At 39.4% G+C, this 12,637-nt stretch overlaps 2 protein-coding genes and 1 long non-coding RNA gene across 3 annotated transcripts; 1 reads left to right on the forward strand and 2 right to left on the reverse strand.

The window, feature by feature from the left end:
* Positions 1-1,779: 1,779 nt before the first annotated feature.
* On the reverse strand, positions 1,780-3,162 carry LOC125591536. The gene is made up of 2 exons (XM_048765932.1): positions 2,207-3,162; positions 1,780-2,131 (listed from the first exon to the last, which is right to left on the reverse strand). The coding sequence occupies exons 1-2, from the start codon at positions 3,160-3,162 to the stop codon at positions 1,780-1,782; spliced, it is 1,308 nt and encodes a 435-aa protein (XP_048621889.1).
* Positions 3,163-3,606: 444 nt separating this feature from the next.
* LOC125591537 lies at positions 3,607-5,142 on the reverse strand. Its single transcript, XM_048765933.1, has one exon. The coding sequence runs from the start codon at positions 5,140-5,142 to the stop codon at positions 3,607-3,609; it is 1,536 nt and encodes a 511-aa protein (XP_048621890.1).
* A 623-nt stretch (positions 5,143-5,765) lies between these two features.
* Positions 5,766-8,596, forward strand: LOC111208587. Its single transcript, XR_007327410.1, has 2 exons — positions 5,766-6,000; positions 8,360-8,596. It is a non-coding gene; the product is annotated as an uncharacterized LOC111208587 (long non-coding RNA).
* The last annotated feature ends 4,041 nt before the right edge of the window (positions 8,597-12,637 follow it).

Below are 12,637 nucleotides of genomic sequence, written 5' to 3' on the forward strand. Positions count from 1 at the left end.
GTGATGATCTCGTATGGGAGCCCGTGTCGGCAGATTATGTTCTTCCAGACGAAGTTTTGCACCTCCTTGTCGGTGATGCTGGCATAGGCTTCGGGTTCGACCCACTTGGTGAAGTAGTCTGTGAGGACCAGGATGAACTTCTTTTGGCGAGATGCCGGCATCGGACCGATGATGTCCATTCCCCATCGCATGAACGGGTATGGAGCAGTTAGGGTATGAAGGAACTGTGTTGGGCTGTGTAAGGTGGAAGCATGACGCTGGCATTTGTCGCACTTGCGCACGTATCTCTCGCAGTCGGCGTTCATGGTTGGCCAGTAGAATCCGAGATTCTTCACTTTTAATGCAAGAGCTCGTCCGCCCGAGTGATTGCCTGCTGCTCCTTCATGTGTTTCGGCCATTACTAGTCTCGTTTCTTCGCCGGAGATACATTTGAGTAGCACCTTCGTCGCGGTCCATCGGTGTAGTTCCCCGTCCATGACAACGTAGTGTGCACTACGTCGCTTCAGTCGCCGCGCGTCCCATTTCTCGGTGGGCAAAAAACCTTCAGCGAGATAATCGATGAGTTCCTTGCGCCAATCTGTTAGCTGATCATCCTGCGAAGGAGGTTCTGCTTCGTCGATGTCCATCACTTCGCTAATCGCTGCTGCGATTGCAGTCTGTTCCGCCTTCGTGTTGATGCTCGGTTTCTCGATTTTATGGATTGGGATTGTCCTCTTGACTTGATCGTGTAGCTTGCTTCCTAGAGCAGCGAGGGCGTCGGCACATAAATTTTCTCCGCGAGGAACCTTCGTGAGTTCTAAGAACTCGAAGTCTCGCGTGAGGTCTTGGACGAGTTTGAGGTAGGCGTCCATCCTTTCGTTGCGGACGTCGTAATCGCCGAGGTACTGGCTTACAACAAGTTGAGAGTCGCAGTAAGCGCTGATTCTTTTGGCCTTTACTGCCTTGGCGAGACGGAGCCCTACGATGAGGGACTCGTACTCAGCTTCGTTGTTTGACGCCGCAAAACCAAAACTGAATGACTGCTGGATGAGTTCTCCTGTTGGTGATTGCAGTTGCACTCCTGCCCCCGACCCTTTACTCGTGGATGAACCGTCGACGTGTAAGATGAGGTCTTGCTCCAGCTCTGGTGTTAACTCGATCAAGAAGTCGGCAAGGACCTATGACTTTGCTGCTGTGCGATTCTTGTACACGATGTCATGTTCGCTCAGCTCCATCGCCCATTTAGTCAACCGTCCTGACTGGTTAGTATTCTGCATAACCGTTCGGAGTGGTTGGTTGGACAGTACTTCAATCGTGTGCGACTGAAAGTAGGGTCGCAGTTTTCTGGCCGAGGTGACGATAGCTAAGGCCATCTTTTCGAGTGTTGGGTATCTCGTCTCCGGCTCGGTCATTCTTTTACTTGTGTAAAAGATTGGCTTCTGTTCTTCTCGATCTTCTCGAATGAGCACGCTGCTGACGGCGGAGGATGTGAAGGCTATGTAGAGAGACAATGTGTCGCCGGCTTCTGGCTTTGATAGTACTGGGGGGGGGGGGGGTTGTGAGGTAATGCTTGAGTTGATTAAACGCCTCCTCGCACTTTTCTTCCCAGACGAACCTCTTATTGCCCCTTAGTAGCTCGTAGAAGGGAAGACATTTATCGGTTGATCGCGAGATGAACCTGTTGAGAGCTGCTATGCGTCCGGTTAGTCGCTGTACTTCGCGGCTGTTCTTTGGGCTTGGAAGGTCGAGGATCGCCGAGATCTGCTTGGGGTTAGCCTCGATTCCTCGTTGAGTGACAATTTAACCGAGGAATTCTCCCGAAGTGACACCGAAGGTACACTTGGCCGGGTTGAGCGATTTGACTAACATGTCGTCGATGTACACTTCCATGGTGTTGCCAAGCTGATCAGCGAACATTCGGTTGACGAGTCGCTGATAAGTCGCACCGGCATTCTTTAGCCCGAAGGACATCACCTTGTAGCAGTAGGTCCCTCTGTCGGTGATGAATGCCGTCTTCTTGCGATCGTCGGGATGCATCAAGATCTGGTTGTATCCTGAGAAAGAGTCCATGAAGGTTAGGAGTTCGTTACCAGCAGTTGATTCGACGAGACGATCAATATGAGGGGGTGGGTAACTGTCCTTTGGGCACGCCCTGTTGAGGTCCGTGAAGTCGACGCATATGTGCCATTTGCCGTTTTTCTTTTTGATGACGACCGGGTTAGCCAACCATTCGGGGTAGCGGACTTCGGTAATGAAACCCGCGTCGAGGAGCCTGTCGACTTCTTCGTTTACGGCTTTAGATCGTTCTGGACCGAGTTTTCGTCGCTTCTGTCGGATGGGTTTGAACGTCGGGTCGACGTGCAGTTCATGGGAGGTGACTGCGGGGTCGATCCCCTTCATGTCGGAAGTCTTCCAGACGAACGTCGAGGCGTTGTCTTTGACGAAAGAGATGATCCTTGAACATACGTCGTCGGGCAGGTAGACGCCAACTCGGATGATTTTCGTCGGGTCAGATTCATCAATTGCGACTTCGCGAACTTCCTCCTTCTGGGGGTATATCTTGTTGAGCGGTTTATTGACGGAGTTGACAAGGGAAGCTTGTTGCTGCATTTTTACAGTTGCGATCAGTAGTTCTCTCGCGGCTTGCTGATCTCCCCGAATCGTCTGAGTTTTGCCGTCTTTTCCGGGAAATTTGACGCATTGATGATAAGTCGAAGGGACGGCTTTCATGGAATGCAGCCATGGTGTTCCGAGTATGGCATTATAGGGTGCTTTGGCGCGGATGACGGAGAACTTGACGGTGCGGGTTATACCACCTGCGTAAACTGGAAGGCGAATTGTCCCGATCATTTGCTCCGATTCTCCGTTGAAGCCGGTGAGCGTGCGAGAGGAAGGCTTCATATCCCATAAATCGACTCCCATCTTGTCGAGTGTGTTGTGAAAGATGAGATCGACTGAGCTGCCGGTATCGATAAGGATTTTTGCGACCAGACATTCGCCTATGTTCAGGTCGACGAGGAGAGGATCGTTATATGGCATGTGGACGCCCTTGGTGTCTAGTGCCGAAAAAGTGATCTGGTGATCATTTTCGACTGGAGAAGGCCACTTCTGAGAGGTGGTTGCTTGACGTTTGTAATCTATGACAGCTCGAACCGAGTAACCGCAAGGTGGTGATCCGCCCATTATGACACTAATGTGCGGGGCTCGGGTAGCTCGCATTGATTCGAGTTGCTTCCTCAAATCGTCAGTTGTGTTCTCGAATGTAGGAGTTTCTGCGGGCTGTTTCTTTTTTGATTCGAGACGTCGTCGCAGATCGGACCCTTTCGAACGGTTGAGTTGGATTCGGAGGTCGTCGGCCTTCGAATTGAGCTGGTCGCGAAGGTCGCCAGTTTGACCGACTCTCCAAGCGTTGCATTTTGAGATGGTCGCACGGAGGTCAGTGGTTCCTGTGTTTTCGTTTGTGGCGCTTTTTCGCTTCAATAGAGTGCGCAGGTCTTTATCTGTTGTCGAGGGAGCGTAAGATTGCTTATCCTTGCTGTCCAATTTATCGCGCAGATCTGGTTGCACTGTCGGGACGTCGTCATCAGAGGAGTCGTAAGGACGAGAGAGTATGACTTCCACTCGCCGTCAGCGACGCGGGTGTTCGTCTTCCGACGAATCGTTAGCGGGGCCGACGTTATTGACGGGAGTACGCTCAAGGCTTGCTCTTTCCTCGCTCGGGGCTGTGTTCTTTTGAGACTTCTGTGCCTTCTTCTCCTTGTTCTTACTCCAGCTTTTGGTGTTTTTCGGTGTCGTAGGAGAGGTGGGCATTTGGATTGTCCCATTAGTGATCCCGTCGAAAAACTGCCCGATGAGGACCTTGCATTCCTTCGTGTCATGGGAATCCCTTTTGTGGTAGAGGCACCATTTTTTTGGCTCCTCGGAGTTTGAACTCGCTGGTTCGGATGAGGTTGACTGCTTCGAAGCGGAGTCCCGATCCCAGTGGTTCCAGCCTTTCTCTCGCGTGATGGCTGCTGATTTTGGAGATTCCTCATCACCGACCAAGCTAACGTAGCCTCGCTTCTGAGTGGTATTTCCGCCGGAGGAGTGCTGGCGGGGCTCGGGGCGGGTGTCGTTCATTCGGGAGGGTCGCTGTTTCGCTGCTGCTTCTTTTTCGAACTTTGCTCTGGCGTCTTCTTCCATGCGGATAAAGTTGTGCGAGCGAGCGATGGCGTCGGAGACAGATTTTGTCGGGTATCGGTAGAGATCCTGATGGAATGTGGAGTCTACGTGCAAGGTGTTCATCAAAGATTCGACGGCGATATGGTCGGGAATATCAATCTTCAAGACAATAGCTTTGAATTTCTCCATGAAGTCGCGGAGACTTTGGTCGCTGGCGTGAGTGAGGTTCCACAAATCTGACACGGTCGCTTCCTGGTTGGTGAACATGATATAGTTCTTAAGGAAAGCCGTTGAGAGGTCGTGGAAACAGTCGACGGAGTTCTCTCTGAGGCCGGTGAACCAAGTAAGGGCCGGTCCTTCTAGGGTTTCGACGAAGAGTTGGCAAAAGCCGGTGTCTTTGTCTTCGTCGGTCAGGTTTGCGCGTCGCATCGCTATGTTGAAAGACGTGACGTGAGTTGAAGGGTCAGAGAGACCTTTGAAGGTTGAAAGACAGAGTTTCTCCATCTTCTGGAGCCGCACGCCGGTAACCTTTTGCGTGAAGGGTGTACGAAGAGATTCCGCGAGTACATGCTCGATTTGGGGCGCGGTCGTCGTCACCTGGTGGATCTTCGAATTGATGTCGAGGACCGACTGTTTCAACGCGGCTAGTTTGCTTGCGGTATGCGCGTTGATGTCGTTACCGGCGCTTTGGTTATCGTTATCCCGCGCAGGTGCTACGTCGGTGGCTCGTTCTGTGGTGAACAGGTGTCGACGATACTGCGCCGTTGAAGCTTCGGCGTTTGCAGCGAGAGGAGCAAGGATCTTTGCTATCGCCGTGATTTGGTCAACTGCCGCCTTCTGTGCCGCTTCTTGTAGGGCGAGGCGTGCCATGATAGTTTTCATAGACGCAGGATGGGGGAGTGGAGTTACTGGTGTAGGCGTAGGTGTCACCTCTGGAGCCGGCGTCACCTCGAGAGCTTCGCGCTCCTCGCCTGACGAAGAACTGTCGTTGTTAACGACCATAGTGCTGACGTTACTTTGCTAATTGCCCCACGGTGGGCGCCAACTGTTTAATCAGAAAACTGTAATAAAGAAGATATGACTTTTAACAAAGACGTCTTATTTACGGTCGGAGAAAACGTTCAGTCGGTTACAAGGGAAACGAAGAGAGTGCGACAGAAAGGAAGCCGGTGGCTCGATGAGCTACCGGAAAAGTACAACTAACGGCGAGATGAAGCAAAGGTGAAAACCCTAATCTAGTCGCCAAGTATTAGTCAGTGATTTCGGATCCTTTTCTCGTTGTCTCCCCTTTCCCTTATATAGACGTCCTGATGCCTCGTCCTTGACCTAATTTACGCCATCTTGGTGGGCCTCCTCTGCTGGGCCGAGAAGCCCGTAGGCGTCCGAGCAGCCGCTGAGCCGAACGTACTTCAGTCGATGATGATCAACTAAAAGTACTCAAGAGTCAAGCCGAGAGATCTGACTCTTGAGCCGACCGATCGAGCCGTCGCTCTTCCTAATCCGGGCCAGACCTTCCTATTCCTCGGGGCTTGTGGGATGGTCAAATCCATCCTCTACAAATACGATGCCATGTGTTATATAAATCAGCTGTTGTTTGGACATCCAAAACATGTTCTGTGCTTCGATCTTTCATTTTATAGCCAAACTAACTCATTAATAATACAACTTATTTTGTCGAGTTGATCTCTTTCAAAGAGATAAGTCAAACAAAAATAAAAGAATTGTGAAGAGAGATAAAGAAAGACGAGGAAAAGGAGAAACAAGAGACGATGGGTTATTGTTTTGCGATTAAGCTGTGTTTATGCATCTTCTTTGCACTTTCAATCGTCTCTACGGCTCGAATCGGTTTTTCATTTTCAGGTAATTAGAAGATAATTAAAACTGTTTAGCTCATCATCTCATCCACATATATACAATAAAGAGAATAATTTAGAGTTTTTACATATCCTCAATACTTCGTTGGATTGCTCAGTCTCTTCGATCGACTATAGTGATCTATCATAATCTAAGTAAAAAGAGTTTAGATATATCTCGTATACATTCAAATAGTTGATCTTGATACATGCGTGTCGAAGGAAATAGATAGACTCTTTCGTAATATATTATTCATATCATCTGTGGTTGTAAGTTAATTATAGCTTCTTAATATATACTAGGATAAGATCCGCGCCTTGCGCGGAATTAAGTTATTATTTTTATTATATTTTGGAGAATGAAACAATAGTTTGGCTTCATTTGGATTAGGGGTGTTCAATCCAGATATCGGGTTGGTTTCGATTCGGTTCGGTTTTTTTCGGTATTTTGATTAGTAAAATATAACTACTATTCTAAATCCATATTTACTTTGATTTTAGTCTTTCACATACTTTTGAAAGATTTCAACTGGACAACTAAATTGATCAGCCAATCTTGTTGCTTTAAATCATTAGTATATATATATATATATATATATATATATATAAAATATATATATTATTTAGTTTGAATATTTATTAAATAAAAATTCATATGCGTTATATTTTATGATCATTTGTAACTTATTATAATAAAAAAATAATCTATTGATCACAAAATTTTCAGAGTGAGAATCTTCAAATTTCTAATAATATATAGATGTTTTGAAAAATTCAAAATATAACATATAAGAAAAAATATAAATGTTTTTATTATATATTTAATATGATTTTTTAATATCTTTTAATAATATAAAATTAAAAAAAGAACTAAGATACCAAAATTGTTATCAAATATTTATTATTAATAATAATTAATTTTCATATACACGTTAATCATATTAGGTAATTTCGTAGCTTCTAATTAAGGAAAGTGCAAAAACAATATTTGGTAGATTATTTATCAATTCGAATATTCGATAGTTAGTTTAATAAAAAATATAATGTAAGTTAAGACGGACCAACCTATTTTTTTAAGAATAGTATATTTTATATAGTCATTTATTAAATGAGAATTTATAATCATACACTTCTATGATCATTCATATCGTTTTATAACTGAATATTTAAATCATCGATAACAAAATTTTCAATGTGAAATCTTTAATAAGTTTATAATTTATAAATGTTTTTGAAAATTCATTGAAAGTTTTAATATTAAAATATTTATGTAATCTTATGGTATATAGTCTAATCTATATATATATATATATATATATATATATATATGTTTTGTTATTAAATGATATTTTTTACTCATATGGTTTTAAAATCATGTGTATCTTCTTATAATATTAAATAAAAGTTCATATTAATACAATTTTATGATCATTTGTAACTTATTATGACAAAAAAAATAATCTATTGATCACAAAATTTTAAGAGTGGTGATCTTCAAATTTCTAATAATTTATAGACGTTTTGAAAAATTCAAAATATAACATATAAAAAAATATAAATGTTTTTTATTATATATTTAATGTGATTTTTAATATCTTTTAATAATATAAAATTTTTAAAAAGAACTAAGATACAAAAATTGTTATCAAATATTTATTATTCATAATAATTAATTTTCACATATATGTTAATCATATTAGGTAATTTCGTAGCTTTTATTTAAGGAAAGTGCAAAACATTTTTTGGTACGTTATTTATCAATTCGATAGTTAGTTTAATAAAAAGTGTAATATAAGTTAAGATGGACCAACCTATTTTTCTAAGAATAGTATATTTTATATAGTTATTTATTAAATAAGAATTTATAATCATACGGTTCTATATTTTTAACATAATAATTTTAATAGTTTTAGTCATTTATTGTCGTTTTTAAAAATTCAAAATATAACATATACGAAAAAATCTAAATTTTACTTTTATAGCTAATTTGATTGTTTAATTTATTTTAATAATATAAAATTAAACAAAAAATGATGGAGAAGATATAAATTGTTATCAAATCTTTATTATTAAAATCATTAATTGTCATATATATATTAGTCATTTATGGTAATTCCGTAGGTTTGATTTAAGGAAAGAAAATAACATATCATATCATTATATCATATAGTTTGACCAACTTATGTATCTAACAACATATAAAAATCAAATGTGGACCTACTTATTTTTCAATTGAATGTAATTGACTACCTAATTGAGTGTCACCTATGCATTGGGGCCTATTTTAATTAATACAAAATTGAGGTTACATCTTTTCAAATGTTCCTCAATTAATATATAGGGGATTTGAATCGCATGCATAACAGGAAATGAAAGAGATGGTGGTGAGAGGAAGATCATTGATGATGGTGAGCACCAATGACTACGACGAGCCATCGGCGAACGGCAGACACAACCCACCTGGTGGGAGGCATGGTGGAGGTCGGAGAGGGTGAAGAATACAAAATGTTTCTTATTGTTAACAAATTTTAAAGAAAATAACGAGATTATGTTTTGGATATATATTTTTAAAGTTTACTCATTTATATCATCACGTTCATCTCTTTATATATTGAACAAATAAAACCGGAAAATAATGGGCTTTTAGCAAAATTGACCTAAAACTCAAAGTCAAATACAAAACTAACATCTTTTTTTTTTGAAATTAGTTTTGTCATATTCACCCCACAAGTTCATATAATTCACGAAAATGCCATCAAATTTTCTTTTTCTTTTCTTTTCGAAAATGACATTTTTACTCTCTCACCCTCATCATCTTCAAATAATTACAAGATTGCCATTGTCATCAATACTCCAACCACCATGAACAACCAATTTGAAGCTCTTAATGCTCCCAAAATCGATTTACCCTTCTTCTTTCTCCATTCTTATGAACTAAACACAACATCTCTCTCACTTTCTCTCCACATCCAGCTAAAAAAACCCAAGATTTAGATTCTACATTTTTTATGGTTCATAGAGTCATAGAAGCTAACGATTCTGGGTGGGTCACTTTCGTTTGAGATTTTGTGTCCTTGGAGAAGCCTTATGTGTACTAAGGAAGTTATCTCACCAATTTAAGGTATGAAATTGAGTTTTTTTCCAGATCTGTTCGTCCAGACGACTTCCCAGGGCTGTAGACGACTTACCTGGAAGTCGTCTCGTCAATGCAGAGGTTATTTTTGCAATTGACTTTGAAATCTGTTTTCTGAGACGACTGAAATATAAGTCGTCTGCTTTTGTTTGGTTACAAAAAAAATCTCCAAAGAACCTAGACGACTTACATGTAAGTCGTCATAGGTTTGTTTTGCATTTGACTGGATTTTGTCGGAATTTTGACTTTCCTGGACGACTTATTTTTCAGTCGTCTGGTGGAAAATTGGAATATCAATATTTTATTAAAACCCGACGACTTACATGTAAGTCGTCGTAGGTTAGTTTTGCCATTGAAAAAAAAAAATCAATATTACCCTGACAACTTACAATTCAGTCGTCCGTCTGACGACTTACATGTAAGTCGTCCAGGATTTTATTCCGAGATTCTGGTCAAATCTCGTAAATCCTGGATGACTTACATGTAAGTCGTCGGACGAACGACTGAATTGTAAGTCGTCTATATATAATTAAATATTGAAGTTTTATTTTTCAATTGCAAAACTAACCTAAGACGACTTAATAGTAAGTCGTCGAATTTCAATAAAATATTGATATTTCAATTTTTCACCAGACGACTGAAATGTAAGTCGTCCAAGAAAGTCAAACTTCTGAAATAATTCAGTCAAATGCAAAACTAACCTATGACGACTGAAATGTAAGTCTAGCTTTTTTGGAGTTTTTTTTAACCAAACAAAAGCAGACGATTTATTTTTCAGTAGTCTCAGATAACAAATTTCAAAGTCAATTGCAAAAATAACCTATGCGTTGACTAGACGACTTATATTTTAGTCGTCTGGAAGACTTAGATTGAAGTCGTCCGCGTCGATCTTCAATAAACTTTCGTTTTCTTTGTTCTATGTTTGCTAATGTGTTTTATTTTGACTTTTTCAGATGATGCGTCAGTTACATGCAGTGTATGGAGAATGGTTGTTGAAAGATGGATGTTGGAATTTTGTGGTTGATCATTTCAAATGAGCGAGAATGTTATTTTTGAGTGAAGGTTTGACACATGCTGATCTTGTTGCAATGGCTCAAGAAGATTATAACCTGGAAATGAACACAGAGTCTGTGGAGTTAACCTACTCATTACAACAGATGGCTCCAGACCTTCCTCCTATTCATGTTACAAGTGATAGACAAGTTTGGAACTTGCTCGAGATAACTAAAACGCATGAAGTACGTCTGGCTGTAGATGACTTACATGGAAGTCTTCTGGTCAATGCAGAGACTTACATGGAAGTAGTCTCGAATTGTTATATGCTTTGACTAGTTACCATTGTTTGTTCACATATCTTAAGTATTATTGTTATAGACACTAATGATAATTATTGTTATGAGTTGGAAGAAGGGATAAAATGCTTCTTAAAATGTTGTATCAATATGAAGCTACCAACATTCTTGTGTATTAAGATGAGAAGAAGGCCATTGGAGTTTATTATTGCATATGGGAGATCCAAAGATAAGAGAAAGTCTATTGAAGTCTATTATTTCATTGATTTGTAAATGTGTAAACACATTGTTAGCACATGTATTACATCTTGGGAAACATTATTACTGATTTTACAAAAAAATCACAACTAAAAGAGTAGACATGCAAATCACAAAACAGACCACAAACAAAACTATTATAGATCATTCATCTACAAAGACAAACATGGACTCCATTTGATATGGAAGAAGACTTCGTCAGAAGACTTCATCAGAAGACTTCCAGGAAGTCCAGTCTGGAAGACTTCTTGGAAGTCGTCTAGCGCATTATATTTTAGACGACTAACATGTAAGTCGTCCAAAAAGTCTTCCAGATCTGAAAAAATCTGCATATCAAATCCAGATCTAAAAAACCTGCATATCAAAAAACGTTCAAATGACTTAAAAACAGAGAAAATGAGTGGAAGATTAGATAAATATACCTTTATAGAACACACAAACATACATATCTAAAATTAATAGATCTACCTTTAAATGAGTGGAAGATGAGAACCATCTGATTAAAAACCTGCAAAAAAAAAGATAGATTAGTGAAAAAGACATGATACAAAACTGAAAAATTCATATAAAGTTTGGTATTTTCAAGTCAAAGAGGTTAGAGTGGGTTTGGAAAGTTTTAGTTTGGGAAAAAGTAAGACCTTTATACAACAGGAAGCTACCAAATGAAGAAAAATCAGACATAAAAACTTACCAAAACGCTCAGATCTGTTATGAAAGGGAGACTTCGTCAGAAGGCTTCCAAGAAGTCCGAAGTCGTCTGGAAGACTTCCTGGAAGTCGTTTGGAAGACTCGTCTGGAAGACTTCCTGGAAGTCGTCTGGAAGACTCGTCTGGAAGACTTCCTGGAAGTTGTCTAGCGCATTATATTTTAGACGACTAACAGGTAAGTCGTCCCAGAAGTCTTCCAGATCTGAAAAACCTGCATATCCAAAAACGTTCAAATGGCTTAAAAACAGAGAAAATGAGTGGAAGATTAGATAAATCTACATTTATAGAACACACAGAAATACATATCTAAAATTGATAGATCTACCTTTAAATGAGTGGAAGATGAGAATCATCTGATGGAAAACCTGCAAAAACAAGATAAATTAGTGAGAAAGACATAAGACAAAAACAATAAATTGATATAAAGCTTAGTGTTTATAAGTTCAAAGAGATTAAAGAGAGGTTGAAGAGGTTTAGAATGATGACCATTACATTTTGTTGCACCATTTGAGAGGAGGAGAGAGAATGTGTAAATTTTTCTTTATATAGGGGGACAAAAAATCCAATTATGTTAAAATATTTTTGATTCAGACGACTTCCTAGACGACTTACTTGTAAGTCGCCCAGAAGACTTTAATATTTTTAGCGGGAAATTAAAATACTTTTAGCGGGAAACTAAAATACTTTTAGCGGAAAACTAAAATAGAAGACTTCCCAGACGACTTACTTGTAAGTCGTCTAGTTTAAATTATTTAAGCGGGAAAACAATTTTTAAAAAAAAATTAGACGGGAATATTTGGATGACTTACATGTAAGTCGCCCAGCTAAAGTTATTCACCAGACGACTTCCATGGAAGTCGTCTAGACCCTAAACATAACCTCTAAACTTAATTAAATAACTAAACACTTCATAAAATTAAATTAAACTTCAAAAGTGTTTATTATACACAAAAATAAACACTTACATGTAAAATTTTAATTTAAAAAAAAAACATTCAAGCTTTCCAAAATCTAACCCTAAGAATACATATAATACTACAACATATGTTGTCAAACCCTAGATCAAAGAATACCATGATTCACTACCTACACTCATCTATGTTGAAAACAATTCAGTTTTGTTATATTTTAATTTATATCACTTAAAACTGTTTATAATTACATGATTTTAATTTTTTGCTTATCAAAATATTTTTTTAAAAAATTTAAAAATTATTTTTAATATCAGCTAGATTTACTTGGAAGTCGTCTAGA

The sequence above is a fragment of the Brassica napus genome, chromosome C8 (assembly GCF_020379485.1).
Source record: "Brassica napus cultivar Da-Ae chromosome C8, Da-Ae, whole genome shotgun sequence".
Taxonomy (NCBI): Eukaryota; Viridiplantae; Streptophyta; class Magnoliopsida; order Brassicales; family Brassicaceae; genus Brassica; species Brassica napus.